The sequence below is a fragment of the Drosophila suzukii genome, chromosome 3 (genome assembly GCF_043229965.1).
Source record: "Drosophila suzukii chromosome 3, CBGP_Dsuzu_IsoJpt1.0, whole genome shotgun sequence".
Lineage (NCBI taxonomy): Eukaryota > Metazoa > Arthropoda > Insecta > Diptera > Drosophilidae > Drosophila > Drosophila suzukii.
Genome location: NC_092082.1, coordinates 13958454 through 13985373, shown reverse-complemented (window position 1 = coordinate 13985373; position 26920 = coordinate 13958454). Strand labels below are relative to the sequence as shown.

The window sequence follows — 26920 nt, the reverse complement described above, 5'->3', positions numbered from 1 at the left end:
ATGCCATTAATCAAGGTAAATTAAAACGGATCGCGTTGACATGTCAATTGGGAATCACTTAGAGAACTGACCAAAGCCGCCGGCGACATTCTAGCTCGAATTCTATTTTAGCATCATGATTAGCAATCAGAACTTATTCTCATACTTTGTAATTGTTTTCGTATGCGAGTACCGTAAAAAGCTTTTGATTATATAGATAGCAGCCTCCCATAAAGAATACGTAATTATTGGAATTACAGTGGGGATCCATCAGATTTTGTATTTTAAAGTTGCAAGGAAATTTTATATTAATTGTATTTTCAATGTTGCATTTAGGATGATTAATTTTCCTTTACTGAGTTGTATAATAATATTTTTAAAATCATTACACTCATGGGAACCTTCCGAATATTAATTATTTTACATGACTAATTTTGCCAAATACGATAAACTTAGCGGGTTCATAGTTTTGATACTATGATTATCCAATAAAATATTTTAGGGGCGGTTTACATATTACTTGATGTGGATTTTCCGATGAATATAACCCACACCCCCCTTGGTGACACATTGTGACACTTATCCAAACATTTTCGACACTTCGTAACACTGCCACCGACCCCCTCCATAATACACGACTCGAAAATACCAAGAATACTATATTATCGTATTAAATAAATTAATATAAATGTATATTCTGTGTGTTGTTGTTTTTTGCACATTCAGAATTTCACCGACTACAAATACATTATAGTACATAGCACATGTACATTGTAATTGATTTCGACTGTCAACAAATCATATAAGAAATATTCTACATGTGACGTCATCTGTGTTCATTATGCATCTGAAGTGCGATCACAGTTAGCACTCTCCTAATACACCCCACTAAGTCTCCTCCCATTCGCTATATACATCACAATACTGAGGGCACTCAACCTGATTAGAATTCCGTTGAGACGCTGCCGAAAGCCAATTGGCATGCGATCGATGCATCCGCAGGGGCATAATAACACCGATCGATCTACTATAATGACTAATCCGTATCACTTGGCCATGCAGTGCAGGTAAAAACAGCGGGGGCCGAAGTGAATGGCGGGAAATTCCAGACCCTGTCGTTAAAGAATTGCTCTTTTTCGGTTCCGGCTCAACAATTTCATCTATTTTATTATCCCTCATGCCGCGAAATATACTTGGTAACAAGTGTTTAATAAACTTGACTTCTTTATTTTCAGATACATTGAGTGATATAGTCACGTAACCTTTTCAATATCCCTAAGATATTTCAATTGATATATATCTACCTAACACATCTGACGACATATAATCAAAATAACGCAAACAAGTTTTGTAATTAATCGAAAACAAATTTTAAAATGCTTTAAGAACACAATAAATAACGTGATGTGTATGCAAATCAAAAAAATTTATTGTGTAATTCGAATAATAAATATTAATTAAAAATCGATTAAGTCAACAATATTACATTGATAATTATTTTATTATAACACTTATTTTTATTACAAAAACATTTATTAGTTTCAAATAAGATAAGATGGCTGAACCAAATATTTTGGGCGCTTGATTTATTTTCCTGGTTAAAAAAAGCCTAAAACAAAATCCCCTGACAAGGGGAATTTAATCCAATACATGCAAATGATATTCACAAATTAATGTAAGATCATTTAGGCTTAAATCAAACAAGAACATAAAAACATGAACTTTATTGCGGAAATTCCGGTGGGTAAGTGTATTTGGGGTTTAGAATTTAATGCAAGTATTTATTAAGTACTCTCAATTTGGATGACACATCAAAGATCGATTTAGGATGTGTCATATTCTAAGCCGTTGAGATGTGTTTGCTGATCCAAGGAACGTAGGAGGCGACTCTCGTATAAACTCCCGGAAAGTTAGGACGAGCACACTCATAGCCAAAAGAAACCAGGCCGAGTAAGTAGAACCTATAACCATTGGCCTCCAGCTGGAGAATTCCGAAAATAAGTGGTAGAAGATATATGATTATCATAAAATCCGAATTCCTTTCTGCAAGTCACCGACATTTTCGTTGACCAACGAAATCATATCTGCGTCACGAGCATGTACCATTAGTGGTACAGTATTTAGTGAACCACCTTGGCGACAGAGCTCAAGACTTGGCCAAAACAGGTTCGATGACTCACAGAAGAAGAGATTGTAACTGACCTGGGGCATCATGAGTGGTCCACCGGAATCCCCTTGACAGGCATCCACGCTCGAGCTGCCCGCACACAGCACCTGCAAAGGATTGATTGGGCTTGAAATAATCTCTCGGGGATTCCCCTCTGGATCAGGATGGCCAGCTTACCTTGTCACTGAACTGGACGAACTGGAAAACGGACTTGTAACTCTGCTCGCAGCTCTGTCGCGATACTATGGGCACCTGGGCATCTCTCAGCACCTGCGAGGTAGGTCCCTGGTGCTTCACAGCCCCCCAACCGGCCACAAAGGGATTCATCCCCACAAAGTCCTGTTGCAGAAACTTGGCGGCCTCAGGCAGGCAAATGGGTGATATGTTACCTGGTAGATACAACAATGTAAAGATGGAAAAATAGAACTATAATATAAACATAATTGAGTTAATAATTTTGTGGGAAAGGGTATATATGTTTAGTTTTTAAGAAGCGTTTTTATAGAAACAATGATTAATATTACAAATCATTTTGTTAAAGTTGGGTTAAATAGGTTTAATAATTTTTCCGAATTTGATCAATTTAAAGGGAAGTATACCCATCTCGAGATCTTACCTGGCAAAGTCCCCACTCCGTTTAGCTCAATCAAAGCTATATCATTCGATATAGAATTAAGATCGAAACGCTCGTGGACCACAGTTCTACGGATACGGAAATCCATTGCCCCCGGTTCAGCTGGCCTGGAGAGATCATGGGCTCCCAGTCGCACTAAAGTCAACATCGAATTAATGCAGTGTGCCGAGGTGACCACGTAATTAGAATGGATCAGACTGCCACCGCAGAGGAACTTTAAAGCATTCCTATTGGACTCCTCGAAGTAGCCAAGGGCAGCTATCCAAGGATAGGCTCCTGGAGAGGAGTTATTATAGAAGAAATAGGTAGTAAAATAAATAATAAAATAATATTCAAAATGTAATCTGGTAAATAACCACTTGTTACCTTTTCGAGCCTCCATTCCACCCACCACTCGATTGGAAGTGGCACCACTTATCCCACAAACGGATGTCGAGCGTGGAGCATTTGGTGGAGGTGTTGGAGGAGGAGGTTGTGGGTTAAAGCTGGGGATGACACCCTGGTTTAGAGGCGGAGTGGGCTGGAAAACCATCGGAGTGACAGTGGATCCTCCACTTAATGGCGAGAAATGAAAAAAGGCAAATGGTGCAGCGGTGGTCGCAAATATATCCTTCCTGCTTCTGGCGTTTTCTGTTCGATCCGAGGCGCAGCAAACCTGATAGCACAACAAATCCTAACTTATTAAAAGTCATATTAAATGGAATAAAAAGACATTTTTTTTACTAATGCATTAAATTTTGAATGCAATAGTTTAAATTATATCCGAAGTGAGTTAATATATATTTTTTGAAACTTTTACACGGAACATTGAATAATATAAAAACGATATTGGGAGTTGCATTTTACGATTGTTGTCCCTTGTAAGATACATATAAATGTGATATGGGGCGTATCTCATGTTAAAAAAAGATGAACCTTTTTTAATAAAATCGAGTAAAATTTCTCAATAATTTTTTTATCAGTGTAGCAAACAATGTTCATGCTCAATTTAATGCGTAGTTTGAGATAATAATTTTAAATAATTTTTGCGACTAGCAAAAAATAAAGCGATTTTAAATAAGGAAGGCAATAAAATGAGCGGTCATTGATATTTCGAGTTAAATAAACCATGTATAAGTAAAAACCGAAATAGATCTAAGGGATTACCATGAAAGTGGAGCCATCGAATCCACAGATGGACTGGCCCAGAAAGGTAGGGAACTCGTTGCCCTGGCCCTGATACTCCTCCATAAGCTGGGGACAGTAAATCAGGGGCAGGCAGCTTCCAGGCCGGGATCGGGCATCTTGGCAGGACTGGGCTGTAAAAGAACGAAGTGATTGGGAGGGGGCGTGGTAGAGGATTCTCTAATTTCAAATTTAGTTGGTCAATTAAATTTGCTTTGGGTTTTGTGATCGTTTTTTATTTTGACTAATTTTGCGGTGTATATGCAAGTGTTTTGTATTTCTTTGGTGTTGGGATAGGTGATTTTTTGGTGGTTAGGAGGTGATCTTAGTAGAGTATCCGACGTCTCCGGCGACGACGCCGCCTACGTCCGGAATTGAGCGGCATGAAAACCATCATATCCGAACCAGTCTGTGGTCCTGTGGGCGGGTTCATCGGGGAGTTCTGCTGCTGGCGAGGATCGATGCACGGGCAATTGGGCAGCGGACGCGCTCCACCGGGCAGGCAGACCAGCGGCTGTGATGGACACGTGGCCACCGGAACGGGCAGAGTGGTGCCAGCGGTACTGGTGGTGGTTCCACCTGTCGTTGAGGTCGTGGAAACAGTGGTACTGCTACTGGTCGTGAACAGCGGCGGGGTCACCGGCGTCTGGGGATTCGGGGGCGTGGGCTGGAATGTCGGGATCACTGCAGGTGTGGACGGAAAAGCGGGTTGAGGCGGTATTAGTGGACCAATCGGCTGGAGCGGAGGATATGGTGGTCCCTGCGGCGGCGGCGGTGGTATCGCATAAATGGGATAGTAACCTGGCGGATACAGCGGACACCAGCCTTTGATGGTGGCCAAATAGGACAGGAATGGCCAGAAAAACACCTTCACACAGAAATCGTCCAGCAGAACCATCTCTCCAATCCGCAACCGTAACCGTATCCGTTTATCCGTGCTTGCTGCTCGGCCACCAGGTGGCAACTGTCCACGAACTCATCTTTTTCGGCCAATTGCAGCTCCGCCAAGTGGAGCATGGCGGCCCATAATGATTATATTTCAATTGTATTTTAGTGGGGCACAATTACCCAAAGAGGCGTTTGAAAAGCCCAAACTCAGGAGCGGATCAGGGGTAAGTGTGAATTTTAAAAATAATTTTACAAAAACTTTTTTTTTTAATTTTAAAAACATTTTTTGAATGAAAATGAGAATTTTGAAATGCCCATTATTAAATTAAGAATGGGTATTTAAAAAATAATATAAATTCCAAAACCATATGATATAAAACATGTTTTGTAGGATGTTCATGACTAAAGAACCTCATCATAATACACATAAACAAATGTAATATCATCGAAACGAATAAAAACTTTGAATTATTTTATGACCCATTACTCATTCTATAAAGAAATGATTTGGTTGTATTCAGAGAATTTAATAACCACCGGGAAATGCACATTTTTAAAAACTTAATTCTGGGCATTATTCAACCCCTTAATTGCAGATCCAACAAATTCACACCGAGATGCATCGTTAATTCCGGGGGAATTAAAATAACTGGGCCAGTGGCGCTTGGAATCCGATTGTAAACATTTGGGGAGGTCTGTTCAGTCATTTTCTGGGTGTCAGATGATGTGATATGTGGGGGATTTGTTTATGTTGACACATTAAATGGAATGACACGATCACATAACTCAAAAAGATCTATTGGCACGATCTAGTTGGTATTTTTAGACAACCGAATGGGAAAAGAATTCACAAAACTTACATTTGACGGCCGAGCAAGTGAAGAGACCCAAATAAATTATGAGTAACTTATGAGCTTTCGGGGAGCCAGAGATCGCACACATTCTGATACTATGAACTTCGCCGACGAACTGAACCCGTGGGCCACTGACACACCGGAACTTAAGCGCCAATGGAGTGGGTGTCATCAAATGATTTAATTGTGGCAATTTTCGAAATCAAATTTAATTTAATTGACAGCTACCATTTCCCGGTTTTCTTTTTTTTTTTGGGGGATGAACTTGAAAAGTTGAAGGATGGGTAAAGCACCCACTGAGGTCAGGGAGCTGGCCGAAATTCCCCCCTTTGATAGCCGTTCGAAATACATTTTGGATGCGCTTATTTATTGTGGGGAAAGGAAAGTTCCATTAAATCTAAATGCCGACTACGACTACCTTGATAACGTGCTGTATACATATATATGGGTATATATATAGATAGTGTATGTGTGTGCGTGCTAGACATCGTCCGAGATCCGAATCCGAATGGGGATCTGAATGGGATACAGATACAGCCTCCTACTCGCGGTGCTTACAGTCCAGGAAGAGCTGGGCCTGGGCTTGCACAAAGCGGAAGATCTCAAGTAGCATTTCGTTGGAGGTCTTGCAGTTGCCCTGCTGGGGTTCGAAGAAGGATCCCGGGACAGCTCCACCAACCGAACGCTTGCCCCAATCCGGCGAGAAAGTCAGCTATAGGGAAGGAAATCATATATCATGTATAAGAAAGGGTTATAAGTACCAATAGAACTACTCACTTGACCCTGGACACAGGCCAGCAGCAGGAAAAGCACGGCTGCAATGAGGACTTCGCACTTGGGATTCATTCTGAGTTCTATGCTACTTCACCTCGGTTCAGCCTGCTTTTATACCCAATTCAGCTCCAAAAGGAGCCAGCTGGCAGCTAATTAACCCAGCACTTGGAAGGATTCCATCTATAATTGATTCCATTCTGCTTCTTCAAATCCAATCCAATTGGCACCGTCATTAAAACATTCTTCTATGTGGAAGCGTTTGTGATTCTCCATGTGTTTATTAGAATTGCGCATATGTTTAATATTAAATATAATTATATATTTATTTATATACCTTTAAATAAGTTCGTTAAATTAAGCAGTGTATAAGAGTTAAACGAGATTGCGGCTTAAGCAAACTGTTGCAATACATTTGGCGAACAATAAACCATAGAATCCGGCTTGGGACATGTACAAAAATATTGTTAAGTGAGTTGTGCGCCTGGCAGCTGCGGATATAGTACAAAAATGTTGTGTGTGTGTGAAATACAGAGTTTGATGTTTTAGTTTTCTACGCGCGAGAACGAGGCACTCAATTTGTTACAACAAAATCGGATTGTAAGCAGTTTATATATGTATACGTATATATTAGTAGTAAATAACAATACAAATTACAATAACACATTATTACGTTTTGGCTTAATCGAAACAAACGTTCTGGGTTTAGTTATTGCATTATAAAAACAAATGGCCTGCGAGCCACGATTGGTAATAATTATAGAAAACATTCGTCCTTAATTGTTGTCGTTGATCAACAAATAATATTACAAAAATATATGTAGAAATATATATATATATATGTATGTATATATATGTTATTCGTGTGAATCTGTTGTATATATCTAACTATTCTTCGTGTTTCTGTTTTCTGTTTGCATGTGGCATTGTTAGTTCTCAGTTGTAAGTTTCTTCGTAGCTATTTGAAAGTGGCGAAGCTTATTCGATTCGTTCGTTGAATGCGGCATGCACCTGGGCAGGTAAGAAATGCACTTCGTTTGGGCTCGTTGACACGTTTTGCGCGGTTACTGGTTTCGGGTTACTGGTTTATCGTCTTCTCAACGGAATTTAAAGTTCAGTCGACGCGTGTTTTTCAAAAAATTTGGTGTTATACTCGTTACATGTTGACTCCTGCTTCCGCTGCGGCATTCAGGAGATTCTTTACGCCGCCTTTTACATCAGGCAGCACTTCCTCTTGCCCTTCTTTTTGTAACTTTGCTCGATAAAGGGACGCTCGGCGATCTGGAACTTCCGCACGATCCTTACCAGCTCGTGGAAAGCCTGATCCACGTTGACCCGCAGCTTGGCACTGCACTCGATGTAGGGGATCATCAGGCTGCGGCTAGTGTTCTGCGCCTCCTCCAGGGACACCTGCTGCTGGTGCTTCAGGTCGCACTTGTTGCCCACCATCAGCATGGGGAACTCGTCGCGATCCTTGACGCGCAGGATCTGGCGCTGGAACTTGGGGATCTCATCGAAGCTGGAATGATCGTTGAGCGCGAAGACGAGCAGGAATCCTTCGCCGGAGCGCATGTACTGCTCCCGCATGGCACTGAACTCCTCCTGGCCAGCCGTGTCCAAAACTAGGAAATCGCACAGATTAAAAGTGTATTTCAGGGGATAAAGTAAGATAACTTACTGTCCAATTTGGCTGGCACATCGTCGATGTTGCACTGCTTCGTGTATGAGTCTTCAATGGTGGGATCATAGTCCGTGACGAAGTAGCTCTGCAAGATAAAAGGCGAATATTATAATATTTTACTAACTTATATTACTCAGGCCATGGACTATATAAACATTTCATAACATAAGACTTGGTGCGTTTATCATTCCGCCTTTGATTTGTTTACACACGTCACTTTTATCATCCACTATGCTTTATATATCTTTGGGGAAAAGCTACAGCATATACACGAAAGATGTGCAGATGACGCAAATGACTAAAAATAAATGGAAGCGGGCGGGCATTGTGGTCGTGACCATGGCACACACTCTCGGGGAATCGATCGGCACACCCAGAAAACAGGGGGCTACATGGCAATCGCAACTCCCTGGGTTCTGGCTTTAAACTGTGACCACTGGATCCCCAAATGGAGATACACACGGGGGTGTGGCCTAAGTCAATGAAGACGATGATGATGATGATGATCTCTGCCCGAAACAATGCACACGCATGTCCAAACACAGACGCACATCGCAGTCGCTTGTTGCTTGTTTGTTGCTCTGGCCAAAACAAGGGCCGCCCCGCCCCGCCCCTGTGCTTCGACACCCCGCTCCGTCACCCTACCGCCCCTGTAGAAAGCGACGTCACCTGGCTGGATATGGGGGTGCTCCCGGGGCCTCACCTGGATGAACTGTATCGTGATCGCCGACTTTCCCACGCCGCCGCCGCCGACGACCACCAGTTTGTACGTTTGCATCTGCATTTCCCCGTTTATTTCGACCAGTTGGCCAGCGAAATTTTTTATTTTCCTCCGCGACTAGGGATGTGAAAAATAGAACTAAACTATTGATGGTACTATCGATAATATCGATGGTTAGGACCCAGCTTGCCAGAGTTGTCACCTTAGCTCATCTAACAGCTAAGACAACTGTAACCGTTTTGTATCATTGTTTATTTCAAAATCAATTTAGAAAGTATACTGCTCATCTTATTTATAATTTAATAAATTAGCTTATCATGTAAAATAAAATATAAAGTGTTTCTGATTCCGAAAAATGTAAAAACTGGTCACGGCCTTCTTTAAAATTCTACAGGATCCATTTGGGGTCGTTCCTCAATTGCCGAAATTGTCTGTTGAATATTCAACAGCTTAATTTTTTTTGTTATCAGTTTGATACCCTATAATCTTAACAGTGATACAGAAAATACCGATTTATTGGTTATTGTTATATTTGAACCACCGCCACCTGGTCACACTACGGTATAGTCATCAAAGAAAAATACAGAAAAAAAATACAGAAAATTGGCCAAGGAATAGATAAAATTCTTTAGGCCCAGTTAAGACACGGGAAAACAAGCGAAAAAAAACGTTAGGCAAAGCCAGATAATCTCCAATCCTAGTGTGTTCATTATCGTGACCAATAAATCGCAGTGAAAATGGCCTTGAAAGTGCTGGTGGGCCAGAAGCTGATGAATGAGGTGGTGAAGTATAAGCCTCCAGCCCCCAAGAAGCAGGGCGTTACGTCGGCTGCGGGGGCGGGCGGCATGGAATGGAGGGTGCTTGTGGTGGACAAGCTGGGTATGCGCATGGTGTCCGCCTGCACCAAGATGCACGAGATCAGCGCCGAGGGCATCACCCTGGTGGAAGACATCAACAAGAAGCGCGAGCCGCTGCCCACAATGGATGCGATTTACCTGATTACCCCATCGGATGAGTCAGTGCGTGGGTTGATTCGAGACTTCGAGAACCCCGCGCGACCCATGTATCGCTATGCCCACGTATTCTTTACGGAGGTCTGCCCCGAGGAATTGTTCAACGATCTGTGCAAGTCCTGCGCTGCCGGGAAAATTAAGACCCTCAAGGAGATAAACATTGCATTTTTGCCCTACGAATGCCAGGTGTTTTCGCTGGACTCACCGGATACATTCCAGTGCCTGTACTCCCCGGCCTTTGCCTCCATAAGGAGCAAGCACATCGAGCGGATTGCCGAGCAGATAGCCACTTTGTGCGCCACCCTGGGGGAGTACCCCAATGTGCGCTACCGCAGCGACTGGGACAGGAACATCGATCTGGCCGCTTCGGTGCAGCAGAAGCTGGACGCCTACAAGGCCGACGATGCCACCATGGGCGAGGGCCCCGAGAAGGCCCGATCCCAGCTGCTGATCCTGGATCGCGGCTTCGACTGTGTGTCGCCACTGCTGCACGAGCTGACCCTCCAGGCCATGGCCTACGATTTGCTACCCATCGTCAACGATGTCTATCGTTATACACCTGGACCCAACCAGCCGGATAAGGAGGTGCTGCTCGACGAAAACGACGACTTGTGGGTGGAGCTGCGTCACGAGCATATTGCTGTCGTCTCCACCCAGGTGACTCAGAACCTGAAGAAGTTCACCGACTCGAAGCGTATGGGCTCGGCCGACAAGTCGTCCATGCGTGATCTCTCGCAGATGATCAAGAAGATGCCGCAGTATCAAAAGGAGCTGTCCAAGTACTCGACCCATTTGCATTTGGCCGAGGACTGCATGAAGTCCTACCAGAACTATGTGGATAAGCTGTGCCGTGTGGAGCAGGATCTGGCCATGGGCACGGATGCCGAAGGCGAGAAGATCAAGGATCATATGCGCAACATTGTGCCCATTTTGCTGGATGCCAATGTCTCGAACTACGACAAAGTTCGCATTATTGCTCTCTATGTGATGATCAAGAACGGAATTTCCGAGGAGAATCTGACCAAACTGTTCACGCATGCCCAGCTGTCGCCGAAGGATCAGGATATGGTGCGTAATCTTAGTTGCTTGGGCATCAATGTCATTGCAGATTCGCGCAAGAAGGTGTACTCGGTGCCGCGCAAGGAGCGGACCACCGAAAGCACCTACCAGATGTCTCGCTGGACCCCGGTGATTAAGGACATCATGGAGGATTGCATAGAGGATAAGCTCGATCTCCGCCACTTCCCCTTCCTCGAGGGCAGGGCCCAAAATACCAATTACCATGCCCCGACCAGTGCCCGTTATGGTCACTGGCACAAGGACAAGGGCCAGGCGCAGGTGAAGAACGTGCCCAGGCTCATTGTCTTCATCGTGGGCGGCGTTAGTATGTCTGAGATGCGGTGCGCCTACGAGGTCACCAATGCCGTTCGCAACTGGGAGGTCCTGGTCGGCTCTTCGCACGTCCTGTCGCCCGAGATCTTCCTCAGCGACTTGGGCAGCCTCTCCAAGGAGGACTAAATATTTATTGGATCATAATCTTGTTAACGATTTTGTCACATTTATCGTGTTTAAAAATAGTTTGTTATTCCTTACCGAAGGTTCAAAATGATTCCTTAAGAAATTATTATACTAATAACATATTGCAATATATAAACATAAAAATACAATACATAAATTATATACGCATTACATAATATATAAAAATTATATAGTATTTTATTCTTAGCCGAATATAAATAAATATTAACGTCAATAATACGAGTAGTATTATTTCAATTAAGCCCCTATACTGGCTCTTATACTGTAGTATGAACATTAGAAAAAAACGGGAAACGGATATCACAGCACCATAATATATTCACCTCGGATTACTAAAAAAATATATGTATTACCGAACTTAGTCAAATTGAAAAAAAAAAGTTATGGATGAGCCTGTGTAATAATTGCATATTCGGCAAAATGACATCAAAAATACTTAAATGTTAACATTAAAAATAAAACATTGAACCAAAATTTCATTACGTTTCAAAAACTTAAGACATTTTAAAAGTGGTTTAGCGATGTATGTATTTGATCTAATTCGAAAATTTTAAAATTCAAGTTCAAATTTTTGGCACCCGATGCATCTAAATGTATTGTAATTTCTTCAATACCCAATAAAGCTTACACAAAAAAAATTACAAATTGTTTCTAAAATATACTTTAATTCCATATTTGATTTAATTTTTTTTTAACCAACTTGAAAAGTTTATGAATTTAAAAAAAGATTTTAAAAATATTAAAAAAGCCCTAAAAATACTTTAACAAAAAATCGATAGAATGTTTGAACATGTACTAGACCAAAATACCAAACACTCGTATTTTGGCGCCCAGGGTACGGTCATACTGCAGCCCCACGCCAAACAATTGTTTGTCTTGCAAATTCATAAAATTACACATAAAATGCCGGAGGAAATTGCTGACGACAAGCGTAGTCACTTGCCTTGGATTGAGAAGTACCGCCCGGCGAAGTTCAAGGAGATAGTGGGAAATGAGGACACAGTTGCTAGACTATCCGTCTTCGCCACCCAGGGAAATGCACCCAACATTATCATAGCGGTGAGTTTTTAAGGACTACAACCTTTGAATAGTTACTTAATATGTTGTATAGGGTCCTCCTGGCGTGGGCAAGACCACCACCATCCAGTGTCTGGCGAGGATCCTTCTGGGAGATAGCTATAAGGAGGCCGTCCTAGAGCTAAACGCCTCCAACGAGCGAGGAATCGACGTAGTGCGCAACAAGATCAAGATGTTTGCTCAGCAAAAGGTGACACTGCCCCGCGGAAGGCATAAGATTGTGATCCTCGACGAGGCGGACAGCATGACGGAGGGTGCCCAGCAGGCCCTACGCCGCACCATGGAGATCTATAGTAGCACCACGAGATTCGCCTTGGCCTGCAACACCAGCGAGAAGATCATTGAGCCAATCCAGTCGCGATGTGCCATGCTCCGATTTACCAAACTTTCCGATGCCCAGGTTCTGGCCAAGCTAATCGAGGTGGCCAAGTGGGAGAAGCTCAACTACACGGAAGATGGCCTGGAGGCCATCGTCTTCACCGCCCAAGGTGACATGCGACAGGGCCTGAACAATCTTCAGTCCACAGCCCAGGGATTCGGAGATATCAATGCCGAGAACGTGTTCAAGGTCTGCGATGAGCCGCATCCCAAGCTCCTGGAGGAGATGATTCATCATTGTGCCGCCAACGACATCCACAAGGCCTACAAAATCCTAGCCAAGCTGTGGAAGCTCGGCTACTCCCCTGAAGACATCATAGGGAACATATTCCGCGTCTGCAAGCGCATCAACATCGACGAGCACCTGAAGCTGGACTTTATCCGGGAGATCGGCATCACCCACATGAAGATCGTCGATGGAATCAACTCGCTGTTGCAGCTCACCGCCCTGTTGGCCAAACTCTGCATAGCCGCCGAGAAGCATTAGCTTTTATGAAAAACTTTGTTTAGGGTCCCTTAGATTATGGTCAAGTTACTGAATAAATTTGTGGAATGAATTTACACTGAGAAGTTTCGATTTGTAATGAACAAATTTGTAATAACAATTTTGTGGCTAGATTGATTTATTTTAATGATTCCTCTAACGCAGCTTTAAAATGATGTACCTATTATACAAATTGTACCTTGAGTCTGGGTATTTAAAATATACTGCACCTACTGAAACTAACAGATTTGTTAATACAACAGGATAAAACAGTCGTGAAATATGATTTAATTATTTGAATAATTATTTATTCAAATACGTCCTTTCAAAGAAAACGATAATTTTTAATTATTTCTAATTTATATTTATTTATTTGGTACACTTCTGGTATTTTTATAAAATTAAAAGGTATTTTCCCACCAGCCACATTGCCTGGTATATCGCAGCACCCCGGATCTGGTCACATTGTTTGCAGCGCTAAAAAAAAGAGCGAAGTGAATATGGCGAGTCTTGGGGTCCAACACGAAAATATTTCGAATAATCCAGAAGGTACGCATTGAAAACAGCCTTTGTGCAGTGCGAAATCGAAGGACAAAGCCCTCCGCGTGGGCGGCGATCCAAAATCGGCCAGGATTTACGCGATTCCGGGGCGTTTTCAATGGCCAAAAAGTGCTGGTCGACTGCGCAGCAAAACGGCACTCACACCACGGCCAAAAAGCAAAAACGGAGTGAAAAAAGAGAAAAAAGCAAGAGAGGAAGGGAAAAGCCAAGAAGCCAGAAGTGTCTCCCCCTCAAAATGGGTGGATATTTCGAGTTCCCCCGATTCGGATCCGGAGTTTTGAGTTTATAAATAAGTTCCAGTCCTGAAGAGACGAACGAGAACGAGAAAGAGAGAGGGAGACATACATTATTTTCCCGTATTTTCCTCTGTCTCTCGCTTCGTCATCGCAGCTGCTGCCCCTGTGTTTGTGTGTGCGTGTGTTTTTGTGTTCCCTCCCTCCTCCGCTCTTTCGCCTTCGTTTTTCCACCTTTCCTTTTGCCAAAACGGAACGGCAATTGATTTTCCCCACACGAAAACGAAAAACGTCCGTGTAAAACTCCGGAAAATCTCGTACTCATCAGACCCATTTTTCCGTACTTCTTTTTGCAGTGGAAAACACATCCAAGCGAACCGAAAGTCGCGAGGGCAGCGCCGAGCGAAAAGGTAAGCCTTCTAGGGGGATTATCTCGCGGGTTACATAAAATGGGCACCTCTATATCTTCTGCACCAATATGTATATATGAAAGCGCTTTAAAAAATCTCAAAAACCTCACAAAACTCAACTCCAGCCCACGCACTCGCACCTGCCAAGATCACGGGCTGCAGCGCCGGCGCAACCTTGCATTGGTTCGCCCAGGTGGGCGGGCAATTCTCCGCCAGCGAAGACGACTCTCAAGGTAGTTGGCATTCCATTACGGCTCATTTGAAGAGCCACAGCCACGCCCCGTACCGCTCCGCCCACAAATACGAATGCTCTAAATGCTTGCCGCATGATCTCACTAACAAATAAGTCCCATAGTCCGCCTTATCGCGATTTTAACCCCCGGAATACCTCTGTCACCAGTCTATTACAAGTCTGGAAATCTTTGAGAACCACTGTTTTCCTGATTGGAATGTCTTCTTATCTGCTCTTCTTTTATAAAGTGACGAGATTCCTTTTAAATTAAATTTATAACTATCTACATTGATTTTAATTATTAAGTGTTACGCTCGTTTGACCTCTTGAACTGCATACTAATATAATAAATTATTCCCATTAATCATGATACAAATTATAAATTATCTAGTTCGATTTAAGATGTCAATAGGGTATTGCTTTTTCCTATAAAAACAGGCATATCTTACTTTTATATTTTCAAAAAAAAGTATAAGCGATTTTGAGTAAGCAAGAAATATTAATAAATGAAATAAGTATTTACGAATATTTCATGTAATGACAAATATTGCTCTTCAAAGGGGTTTCGGTGACGAGAGATATGAGATGCTTAAACTTTTTCCAACTTAAGGAATTCAGTAAAAATCAAAGTCACGCCTTATTTGCATTTTGTTATAGTTAGTTTTGTTCCTCTTAACAAATGCAAAACTCATATAAGAATTCTATGCATTATTTAGCAAACATTTGCTATTTTGAAGAAACAATGCGAAATCTTTAAATCTGAATATAAATGCGACTACTTATTAAATTACTATAACAAAATTCCTATAAAATGTATATTTAATTTCCACTAAATAAGAAAGAAAGACGGCAAAAAGTAATTACAAAATGGATTTTTTCCGGCGAAAAATCAATTGCAAAATTCTTGGCCTTCCAAAACATGTGTAAATGCAACGCCCAGGGGGTTAAGAAAATCCACAAAAATTTGCCTGCGACCTTGGCCGATGATAATATTTCATTTGCCTGAAACTTTCGCACCTGTAACGAGCGACAAGATTGACTTGCAGTTGTTCCTTTGTCGTCTCACTTACGTCATGGAATTCCAAAAATATCTTAACCGATAACGCGATAAGAACCGGTTCCCAGTTCGATTATGCAGACTTTCGCAGCCCAGCCGCATGTTAATAATAATATTATTATTATTGTTTGTTTTTCGCATTTTTCCGGCCTCAATGTCATTTCAATAGAACAAAATGTGCGCTTGCATAGCTATTTGCTTTCTTTTTTTGTTTCTATTATATTGTTCGCCTATTTTGCACATAGGCAAATTTTTCGGTCGGGGGCGGCGGTATTATTTTCCATGTATTTGTTGCTGCTGCTAGTTTGTCAATTGACCCACAAAAAAAGCGAGTGTACATCGTCGATGACGTCAGCTCTCGGCTCATGTAAATAACTCGCCGGCAAAAGTCGAGAAATAGAGGGTACCTACATATATTAAGCAGATATTTATTGATTTCTTTTTCGGCCACAGGTAGCAACTGCTGAAAATATTCCCCACTTTTATTTGCCTGCGAACCGTAACTTGTTTATCCAAAATTCGATTTATTCCCTTATATGTGTGAATCCGAATCACTATTAATTTGATACGCTTTTAGCGTCCAAAGACCGCGAGGAGAAGCTGAAATATGCCCGCGATCGACAAAATGAGGAGCGCCACCGGAAGATCGAGGAGCTGCGCGCCCAGGCGGAGGCCGCCCAGCGGTATCGCGAACAAAAAGAGGAGGAGCGGCGGCGACGCATCGAGGAGATCCGCGTCCGGGACACAGAGAAGCGCCACCAGGTAGAGGAGCGCAAGAGGGCCATCTTTGAGGCCGAGAAGGAACGCCGCGAGTATATCCTCAAAAAGAATCAGGTGGGTGGTTCACCTCACATCCCTATAAACTGTAATATTAATCGATGTTTAATCCTCACTAGGAACGCGAATCCCGGATAGAAGTCAAAAAGCGGGACAGAAACTCCATCGGCTTCGCTTTTGGCTCCTCGACTCCCCGCCTGCTGGATGTGCCCGCGGATTATGGCCTGGTATCGCCCAGTGCCTTTTGGGGTCAGCGGAGGTGAGATCCGAATGAAAGTTATCTCAGCACAACGCAAAAAGCTCGCACAAAACACACACGCTGGCTTTTGGCCATTCAGTGCTGACTGAACTAGTATTTTGGCCGATTTTTTCTGGCCTTTGTGTTGCACATGACTAATTATCGCTGTACTTTGATAGACATGCTAAATTATGGCCTAGACTTTTCATTATTTAATTTTCCTTATCACTTCTTGATCTTTTAATGACGACATTGTTTACCAAAGTAAGACAATAGCTTTGAACTTGAAACTAATTTAATTTACTATATCTACTTAATATATGTCAAAAAAAAACTATGAAGCAATTGATCGATTAGCTGTTCATTCACCTCCAATTGGTAACTAACACCCAATAAATTTTTGTTTGCTTATCAAATACGATAATACAATTTTGACATGAGTAAACACTATTTATAATCCATGTAGGCAAATGTTATACTTTTAAAGATTTTACCCCAGTTTTGAGTACCTACTAATGTTACTGCTTTCCCTCCAGATCCACATCTATATCGAACGTAGCGGGCGCCTCGCTCACACGTCGAAGTTCAGAGCGTGAACTTGCCGACAGTGGTGCTAAGAAGCGTGCCTCCTCATCGACGGACCGTCAAGATGGTGAGTCCCGATGCCACCGGCGGCACCTCAGTCACCCCCGAAACAGAATTACACACACTCTTGAACACTCCACACTCGCTGAGACACCAGACACACATAATGAGATTAAATTTTACTTTGCAGTTATCGTTATCGTTACCTTAGACACTCGTAATTCTTGTAATTGACAAGTCCCAGTTATTGTTTACATGTGCCCCGCAAACTAGAGATTTTGTATAACCCTCTACCATGTTATCTCTGTCACTGTGCCCAGATGGTGTACATGTGAATTACTTTTATTATATAGAAGATACAAACCCCTAGCACCCACAGACTTCTCACACGGCACAATCACTTTTGTTTCCTATTTTTTTTTTTTTTTAAATTTGTTTTCCAATATGATTTGCACCCAAAAGCAAACAGCAATCACACCTCTGTAACGTTCACTTCTCTATCTCTCTGAAAACAAATCGAAAAAACCACCGACTTCACACAGATCACCGACGCAAGTCTTCCTCCATGTACGAGGTGTTCAATTGGGGCTATTCCAATGACGAGCCGCCCAAGCGGTTCTCGCTCTCCATCGCCGGCAGCGAGATAAATATCGATGGGCCGGCCAATCCCAATACGCCGCCCACTTCCAAACAAACAGCCAACGCGCACAGACCTACAAATCTCACAACAACCACAGCAACAAGCACCACAACTGCAGGCCACAACAACTTTAACAACCATAACTCGTATCGTAAGGGTGAGGGTTCTTCTACTCTTCTCAGCTCCTCCTCGTTCTTAACCCCAATTCTCGTTCTGACCCCGATTTTTGTTTTGCCGTAACCCTAAAAGCAACCCTAACCCAGTAATCGTAATCGTAACCCCCCGCCGTAAGCTCTTAACTCGTTGTCTCTACCCCTAACCCACATCAATGGCATGTCTTGCGCCGATCAGTTTTGCATGATGTTTTTTACGCCCTCGAAGATTGTACAGATACCAAGCGCCCTCTAAAGCAGCATCGGCCGTCTATAAGGAATTAAACGTAGTTCCCCAACAGCATGGTTCTTTTGTTCCGAAAGCTTTTACACTGGTCTTGGATTACGAATTCTCTATGAAAAATAAACTATTAATATCTTAGCTTTTTTTAACAGTAAAGAAATCTTTAATCCCTTATAACTACAAGAAATATATTATAAAAATCAATGCTAGCATAGTTTTATAAGATTTAAATTCAGCGAAATCCCAGTGTAAAAACTTTCCCATTTTTAGCTATTTTCGCTTTTGGTTTCTATCGTTCCTAGTAATTAAGTTCTTTTTTTTTTATTATTTTGAGACCGAAATCGCAAGTGAATCATTTCGGCAGTTGCATCTAAAAATCCATTATCAAAATCCAAAACCATGTACAAAACAAAAACCAACAACCCAAAACCGAATATTGCAGAGGATAGCGTTGATTCATCGCCCATGGTGTTCCGAAGCGTTTACCGCAGGAAAACGGACCTCATGCCGACAATACCCAGCCCCCGAGACGGGCATTATGGTTCGCGAGGCTCCCTGAGCACCACGCCGGCCAGAACCCCAGGTAAGACCCACCCAGCCGATCCCCCATCCCCAGACATCCAGCACACACTCCAATAGCAATCTGAATCATGCTCATCCAGCGATCAGCTTCATCGTCCAGCTACGCATCATCAGCTCTTCATTCGACATCCTTCCATCCAATTAGTTGTGTTTTCTTTTGGTTTAGCCCATTCCGGACCAAGAGTTGCCCCTCCAGCCCCTGACTTTATATTTCTGTCGATTCCCGGGTTCTTTGCTGCTTGGGCAGAGAGAAAGTGAGAAAAAGAAAAAGGAACGCACTTTCCTTTTCAGGCACCTGTAACACCAGAACTTTCTTCCACGCACCGAAACACACTGTACAAAACACACCAGCCACCCTAAACACACATTCTTCTTTGATACACACCCACTTGTAAAAACCATTTTGTAGCCAAGTTTATACACATCTCTTTGTGACGTCTTCTTGTAACTGCAGTTGCGTTTGAAATAGTATTGCTAATGGGGTTTTGAATTGATTAATGTAATACTATAAGTTAATATATGTACAAGGTATATATTTTCAGGAAAACTAAACCATATTGATTATCCTGGAATTTTTATTCGTAGTTGACCCTTGGATATAATCAGTGATCAGTAAACAAAAATATGCTTATATATTCTTCCAGTTATCCAATTCTAGCAATTCTTTTAAAAAGAAAAACATTTTCAAATAGAACGTAATGAAATTCTAAATTGATAATAACTTCGAAAATTACAAAGAAATGTATATAAATGCATTTCTCGGGATAGATATAGGTTCTTTTCCTTATTTTTTTCAAAGCCCTTTCAATATTATTTCGAACGCAACCGTGAGTAGATAAGCGTAGCTCCCTAAGGATCCGCAGCCAGAGCCAGGCTCGAAAAGATTCACGAAACCAATTACAACCACTTTCAACTGAACCGCAGGACGGGCCTACTCGATGAACCGCTTGGACCAGCTGGCGCAGCCGATTCGTCGGAACGGGGAGCACATGCGGGCCATTCTGGAGCGCGAGAGGCGCGAACGTGAGCTGGAGATGCTGGACGAGACCGCCTCGCTGGGCGGAGGAGGGGGGCGACGCGGTGCGGCAGCCAGTGCCCGAGCCCGGAGGGCGGGAAGCGCCGGCAGCGGAAGCTCCAGTGCCGCCGGCATCATGTCCCGCAGCATGACCCACCTGGCCGGCGGAGGTGGTGGCCAGCGGGAGCGCGGAAAGTATTCGCTGGGCGGCGGCATCTCGACCAGCTTCCGGCCGCTGGCCAGCGGAGCCGGCGGGCAGCGGGACACCACCAGTAAGAGCATGACACAGATTAGCAGTTGGTCGGTTTATGGCAGCACAGCACCACAGCAACCAACACCCAACCACCTGCACCACCTGCGCCAGTCCACACTCGGCCTGCAAACTGCGGCAACTAAGAAATACCTCCAGTCATCATTTGCCTCAGCCTCATCCTTCAACTCTGCATCCTTCCGCGCGAACGCGACTGGGCGTGGCCAGCAGCAGCAATATGCGATCTCTACTAACCCCCACCGTTTTCTCGATCTCGATCCCAACTCATTGTTGCTCATGAACTCTGCTAGTTTGTTAGTGAATGCAGGTGTGTGCGATTAAACAAAACAAAACTAAAAAAAAAACAACCAAATCGAAATCAAACATCTCGAACTGCCAACCAAAAACCACCAATCCAAAAACACACTAGCACTACCACACACCACACACTAAAAGCTAAAATCCAAATCCTCCGCAGATTGCGTATAGCGTTGTAGCCATCTACCCATTTCCTCGAGTACTTACCGATAGCCACCACTACAAACCACAAGAACAACAGTTCGCGCACCACAATTGGCTAACTTCAACTTTCACCACACTCCGCAAAAACCACACAACAAGAAACTTACACCCGTACACTCGCATAGGCTTGGGTTTCCCAGTAGATCGATCCATAGAGGACATACGAAGAACGACCGATCGAGGTTGTCTTTAGTTCATTTGAGCAGCAATTTGTGATCCAATGTTCATCTCATTCGGTTTTGAAAACCTTAGTACATATCAAATTCAGTAAATGCCTTCCGCAAGTCCGTGTTTGTACCATATTCCTATAAACCGTCAGTGTTTATTAATGATATTCCAAAATCCCATTACCTAAAAACTGAAAAATTCATGATTTGATTTCCGTTTAAACGGAATCATATATTACCTTCGATATATCCCACTCTTGTTGTCAAAATTCTCATTCATTTGCAACTATCATCATCACATTATCATAATAGATCCTTATTCGGGTATTCGTGGTCCATATTGTTGCTGCCTGTCGCCTTCTGTCGGTCGTTTCGTTCGTATGTATCCATAGTTACACTTATTTATATCGGTTTTTATCACATGGTGAAGCGAAACATACATATATTGTTATTATTATTATTCTCATTTTGATTATCATTTATTTTACGTTTTAGCCATTGCATAACATAAAAAACACACATAATACTAAGTATTTATGGGCTCAGACGATACTGGGCCTATCTCATCCTGGTAATAGGTATATGTTCTTTGGTCCTTGGTTTTATTTTGTGTATCCTCATTATGTTCGCTCTCTATGTGTAAGAATTGGAATCTTCCTTGTCTGTTGGTACCTTGGTTAACTTGTGTCCCCTCATTTGGTTTTGTGTTTTCCCTGTGTTTCCCCCTGCAACATTGGTAAACTCTGGTGACGGTCACTACTCACGTACGCTTTATTTGGTGCTCCACATAAGCTCATCCATATTGACACCCTCTTACCTCCTGAAAGCGCTCATCCCGTAATTGTTCTAATCGTGCTTGGATTCTCTAGGCTCGCGATCGGGAAATGCCACGCCCGGTGGACACTTCAATAGCTCAAGGCCCGGCAGCGCCATGTCCACATCGACAAACATGTCCACATCCGGGATGGTGCCCAGGCGACCGGCAACGGCACCCCGGAAACCCAGGCCCGCCAGCATCGCCGGAACAGGCATGTCCCTCGATGGTTAGTCTACTTTAATATACCATTTTGGATTAGGAATACAACTTTTTTAACCGCGCAGAGATCAATAAACTCAAGAGGGATCAAAAGCCGCCCTTAAAGGCAGCAGCCGCCTCGCCATCCGCACAAACGACACCCAAACGAACTGCAAACCTGATGTCCACCTCCCTGATCGTGACCTCCAGCTCATCACGGCTGAGCAGTGCCGAGAAAAAGACTCCCTCAAAAAGGGTAACATACTAGTCCCAGGGATATCCTAAAAAAGATATTAAATATTAAATATTAAATATATTATAAACCCACAGGAACCTCCGGTACCCAAGGCGGCTTCCGCTTCCAAGGCGTTGCCAAGTCGCACGGCCAGTTCGGAGCGCATCAGTCGGCTCAGCAAGGAGCCAAAAACCAAGGATACCTCTGCGATGTCCAGGTCCATGATCGTCAGCAGCAGCAGTACCACTACCATCACAAAAGTGGCTCCTGCCCCGGCAGTACCAGCTGCCGTTGCCGCCCCGGCTCCCGAGCAGAACGGCGTGGCCAAGGAGGCTGAGAAGACGCCCGCAGAGGTGCCAGTTCCTGCCGTGGCTGCAGTTCCTACCGCGGCTCCTGTTGCTGTTCCACCGGTGAGCAAGGCTGAGAAGGAGGCCCTGAACTCTGAGAAAACGGAAGAAGTGGCTCGTCAGGAGGAGGAAGCAACTTTGGTAGTGGAACCTGTGCCCGAGACCTTGGTTACCTCAGTTAATGTAGAGGAAAAATCCGACGAAGGAACTGAAAAGGAGGCGCCCAAGACCCAGGAGCAGGCTGTGCCCAAGAAACCGTCGCGCAGCAAGGAGAACTCCGAGGTGCGAGAGCTGACTCCGCCGGAGGGTGCTGATCTGATGACCGCATCGATGATGGCCAAGAAGATCACGACCGAGGAGGAGGCCAAGGCCGCATTGGCCGAGAGACGACGCCTGGCCCGCGAGGAGGCCGAACGACAGGCGGAATTAGAGCGCCAACGACTGGAGGCTGAACGCCTGGCAGAGATTAAGGCCCAAGAGGAGGAGGCCGAGAGGCAGCGCCTTTTCGAGGAAGAGTCCACTCGACTGGCCGAGGAGCAGCGCCGCGGCGAGGAGGAGCGCCTGCGCAAGGCTATCGAGGTAAGAGGTTTACGCCCAAAGGGAACAAAGAACACAAAGGAATCTAATTTATTGCCCACTTTTGTTCACAGGAAGCCCAGCAGCGGGAGGAGGAGGAGAGACGCAAGCGTGAGGATGAGGAGAAACAGCGCGTGGAGCGCGAGGAGGCCGAGAAGAAGGCCAAGGAGGAGGCGGAGAAGCAGCGCGTCGAGGTGGCCGAGCGGCTCAAGCGGGAGGAGAAGGAACGCGAGGAGCGCCGCAAGCGGGTGGAGGCCATCATGTTGCGCACCCGCAAGGGAGGTGCTGCCACCACACCCTCCAAGGTAGGGATCTTTGTAGTCGAGAGTAAAAAATATACTGGATAACCACTTACTTTATCAAGCAAAGTTGCCAACACATCTAGATCGACTAGAAATAACTTAATGTACTTACACATTAATTCTCATATCGCTTTTTTAGCCACAAGTTTGTCATAAGTAAAAAGCAGCAAATAATTTGTTGTTATTTATTTAATGTAATGTTATTATGTCAACAGTTTTTTGAAACATCTTTTGAGAGTCATGTATATTAATTTCGATTTATTTTTAAGTCCCTATAATGATTCATACAATGACAGCACTAACCAACTAAGCAATCTCCTCTTTTTCAGGACGCTAACGACAAAGCAGCTCCTGCTGCGCCTGCTGCAGAGAACAACAGCAGCAGCAACAGCAGCGTCACTGGCAGCAGCAACAACTCGGCTGAGGGCTCACCCAGCGCAGCAGATTCCACACCAGCGCCCGCGCCCGTGGCCACGGAAACTGTCCAGGAGCCACCAAACAGCCAGGCGATGTACGAGCAATCGGTGCTAGATAAGGAGAACTCGCTCATCAACAGCTTCTCCACAATGATCATCGATGAGAATGCCAAGAACCTGCAGCAGGTGAGCAACGGCAAGTTGCTGGTGGATTTTGAGGGCACCAACACTGTCCCGGCGGTGGCCAATGGCAATGGTCACATCGAGAATGTCAACAACAAGAAGTGAGTGGAATGAATTGGATTCGATTTATATTATGCCTAATATGCCTTTACACTTTAGTGACATCAATCTGCTGCAGGACGCAGTTGCCCCGGTTGCCAGTCAACTGATTGACCTGAGCATCGAGTCACAAGATCTACACCTAAACAACAATAACAGCTTGCTGACGAGCACAGCGGCAACCACCACGCTAGTCACTGCTGATAGTCACGAGAATAAAGGTACCATTACAATTCTCATGCCTCCAAAAACTCAACTAATCTTCCTTGATTTGTCCACCCCAGATATATCGCTGCTGTGAATTGGATGAGGAAACCAAACCTGATTGTTTTCTAAACCTAAATCTTGATATAGCTAAATGTGTGTGGAGTTGGAGTATTTATTTATAGGATGAGATCTATATAGGAATGCGAGTGGACAGTGCGACAAATTATGGTTACTAAAAACAGGAAAACGTAAAAGCTTATAAAAACCTATATATTTAAACGTACACATTATATAGATAGATCTGAATCAGAATCAGAGCGGGGGGTTAAGATGAGACCGATTCCAAGCGAGGAACGGAAAGGAGTAGCAGCTGCAAGTTAAAATTAGTTAAGAACTAAGACAAACCCTAAAAAGAGATAGATTGAAGAAGATCGTCCCCAGAGTTTGGGGATCGTTTGCGAAGCAATTCAATATCAAAGAAATCTGTTTGTGAAGCACTACAACTAAGCTAAAGAAAATGAACATTTGATGCAATTCTCGATTCGATTCGATGCGTTTCGATCTAATTTAATTAAAAACTCGCTTCAAAAGTTGAAAGTGCATGCTTACATTGAGTATAACTTGAGCCAGAGAGCAGGAGAATCGCCGAAGCAGCGTATATAATTGAAAATTATATAAAATTAGTAGACAAACCCCTAGTTTAAACAAAAAGAAAACGCGAGATTCTAAGGGGCACCCAGATCAAATTGTGTGTGTGTCGGGCCCCGAGCGAGCAATAAACGAAGACGAAGACGCGGTATCCACATACCATTAACCCCATCCACATTTACAGCGCCTCACTGCTGGGAGGGCATCCGCTCCCTTCTTTATTTTTTGCCCAACTTTGCACAGTTGTTCTGTAAGTTAAGTTTACTACGTTGAGCCAACGAATCCGTGAGGTATTATTTATTAAAAACAAAAACGAAACAAACGAGAAAAAAAAAAAAGAAAAAAAGGAACAGAAATTCAATTGAAATTATTTGCTGATACTGTTTGCAGTTAGTCGAGCAGATATAGGTAGCCTGTAAACAATAAAAACAATTACACGCGGATATATACACCCACTGTAATCACAGATGTCAGTGCTTGATATACACATGCCTAGGTCTAGTGGAAACGGCAGTACCATATTGTACTATTTGTAGTAGGAGTCCCAAATCTGATTATGCTTATGTCACCCTTTTATTATAGTAAAGTTCTCTGTATATTATTGCGTCTTTTTTGCGTCTACGTATATATTTTTTGGTAAAACATTTTTTATATATATACACATTTATACTTGTAATTTGTATTTATCCATGTGCAAAAATAAATTATGATGATTATTTTTTAAAGAGTCGTCGTCCCCCTCGAAGCATGCATAACAAAACAGATTGTAAAAAATAAATCGATTTATACATACATACATCTATATGTAAAACCATCCCCCATAGTCTACGAAACTCACACACCCACTTGTATCTGAGCGAAAGGGCCTTAACAGTTAGTAGGATGCATGATCGATGCTGATCGATTATAGAACGATTGTAGGCAGAATCGAAGAGAGTTCATTTTCGAGCGTTTCGCATGCGGAAACCGTTAATAGATTAATATATTATAATGGCAATATGTGTATGCAACTAATAAGCCCTAACTTCTAGTTAATTACTGCTTTCCTATGTTATAAACCTAATGGCGATATAATCAAAACAAAAGACAAGCCCACATCAAATCAAATGTGTATGCTACCAACTTAACAAACCTTTGATGATCAAGCTGAATTATGTATTTTTAATATTAAATATCACACACCCACACAAAAGAACGAACACGACAAACAGAACAACAAATTATACAAGCAATTCCCCCTATTTATTTAGAAACCACACTGAAACACTAAAGAAATTCGCTTCTTATCGTAAAACCACAATTGCATAATTTATACGATTAAACGAAATATATATTTATGTGAATAAACTGTAACTAATTCTCAAGGCAAAGTTCAACGAGCAGTTTCCTAACTTGTTGGCTTCCAGAGAGTCCCTCAAAGTGTCATGGTCACCTAAATGGAATGCTGCTGCGAAGTAAAGAATGGAATTCTAGTCTAGCGGAACTTTATCTTATCGTTTAGTTAGTACACTTTACAAAAAAATATATGAAATATTTGGGGTCACAAAAGGAAAAACCAATAAAAAAAAAATTATTTTTAGGTCTTACAAAAAAATTATAGAACATAAAAAAACATCATTGCAATCTATAAAAAATTTTATAGAACTGCTGGTCAGGTAAAACGTCAAAAAATCTATTTATTTTGTAATACTGTTCATTTTATGTGAAAAGTGTCTTGTAAAATCGTAGTGGGGTATTTTTTCCAGTGATCGATAGTTTTCAGTTTCACATTTTATTTTTAAAAACAACTGCCGTTAAAAAAAGCTGTATGACATCATCAATACCAGCACAACAAATCAGCTGACGCTGATAAGCGCTGGCTGGAGCTTTGTACAACC

The 26920-nt window shown here is 43.0% G+C and overlaps 6 protein-coding genes across 24 annotated transcripts; 3 read left to right on the top strand and 3 right to left on the bottom strand.

The window, feature by feature from the left end:
- Window positions 1–1675: 1675 nt before the first annotated feature.
- Window positions 1676–5051, bottom strand: LOC108013976 (proclotting enzyme). Its single transcript, XM_017079991.4, has 7 exons — window positions 4287–5051; window positions 3927–4078; window positions 3147–3435; window positions 2763–3056; window positions 2324–2535; window positions 2182–2253; window positions 1676–1960 (listed from the first exon to the last, which is right to left on the bottom strand). The coding sequence occupies exons 1-7, from the start codon at window positions 4840–4842 to the stop codon at window positions 1820–1822; spliced, it is 1716 nt and encodes a 571-aa protein (XP_016935480.4). The 5' UTR covers window positions 4843–5051; the 3' UTR covers window positions 1676–1819.
- A 981-nt stretch (window positions 5052–6032) lies between these two features.
- Window positions 6033–6620, bottom strand: Akh (Adipokinetic hormone). Its single transcript, XM_017088148.4, has 2 exons — window positions 6464–6620; window positions 6033–6398 (listed from the first exon to the last, which is right to left on the bottom strand). The coding sequence occupies exons 1-2, from the start codon at window positions 6530–6532 to the stop codon at window positions 6228–6230; spliced, it is 240 nt and encodes a 79-aa protein (XP_016943637.1). The 5' UTR covers window positions 6533–6620; the 3' UTR covers window positions 6033–6227.
- A 98-nt stretch (window positions 6621–6718) lies between these two features.
- Ras64B (ras-like protein 2) lies at window positions 6719–9012 on the bottom strand. The gene is made up of 3 exons (XM_017088146.4): window positions 8842–9012; window positions 8136–8223; window positions 6719–8079 (listed from the first exon to the last, which is right to left on the bottom strand). Exons 1-3 carry the CDS (start codon window positions 8920–8922, stop codon window positions 7670–7672), a joined length of 579 nt encoding a protein of 192 aa, XP_016943635.1. The 5' UTR covers window positions 8923–9012; the 3' UTR covers window positions 6719–7669.
- A 391-nt stretch (window positions 9013–9403) lies between these two features.
- On the top strand, window positions 9404–11628 carry Rop (Syntaxin-binding protein Rop). Its single transcript, XM_017088144.4, has one exon. It carries the CDS (start codon window positions 9597–9599, stop codon window positions 11388–11390), a length of 1794 nt encoding a protein of 597 aa, XP_016943633.1. The 5' UTR covers window positions 9404–9596; the 3' UTR covers window positions 11391–11628.
- A 605-nt stretch (window positions 11629–12233) lies between these two features.
- On the top strand, window positions 12234–13427 carry RfC4 (replication factor C subunit RfC4). Its single transcript, XM_017088113.4, has 2 exons — window positions 12234–12470; window positions 12523–13427. Exons 1-2 carry the CDS (start codon window positions 12315–12317, stop codon window positions 13351–13353), a joined length of 987 nt encoding a protein of 328 aa, XP_016943602.1. The 5' UTR covers window positions 12234–12314; the 3' UTR covers window positions 13354–13427.
- A 326-nt stretch (window positions 13428–13753) lies between these two features.
- Window positions 13754–25768, top strand: ens (MAP7 domain containing protein ensconsin). 19 transcript variants are annotated; one of them, XM_065864157.2, is made up of 16 exons: window positions 13754–13899; window positions 14501–14554; window positions 14680–14787; window positions 16421–16677; window positions 16740–16879; window positions 17395–17510; window positions 17986–18240; window positions 18922–19062; window positions 19986–20654; window positions 21885–22058; window positions 22117–22286; window positions 22361–23191; window positions 23263–23493; window positions 23820–24190; window positions 24249–24409; window positions 24473–25768. In XM_065864157.2, the coding sequence occupies exons 1-16, from the start codon at window positions 13851–13853 to the stop codon at window positions 24487–24489; spliced, it is 3744 nt and encodes a 1247-aa protein (XP_065720229.2). In that variant the 5' UTR covers window positions 13754–13850; the 3' UTR covers window positions 24490–25768. The 19 variants fall into 19 exon arrangements, with proteins under 19 accessions (XP_065720229.2, XP_036671460.3, XP_065720230.2 ...); XM_036815565.3 differs by having other exon boundaries at window positions 13755–13899; window positions 16430–16677; window positions 19986–20348; XM_065864158.2 differs by having other exon boundaries at window positions 13755–13899; window positions 19986–20348.
- Window positions 25769–26920: the final 1152 nt, after the last annotated feature.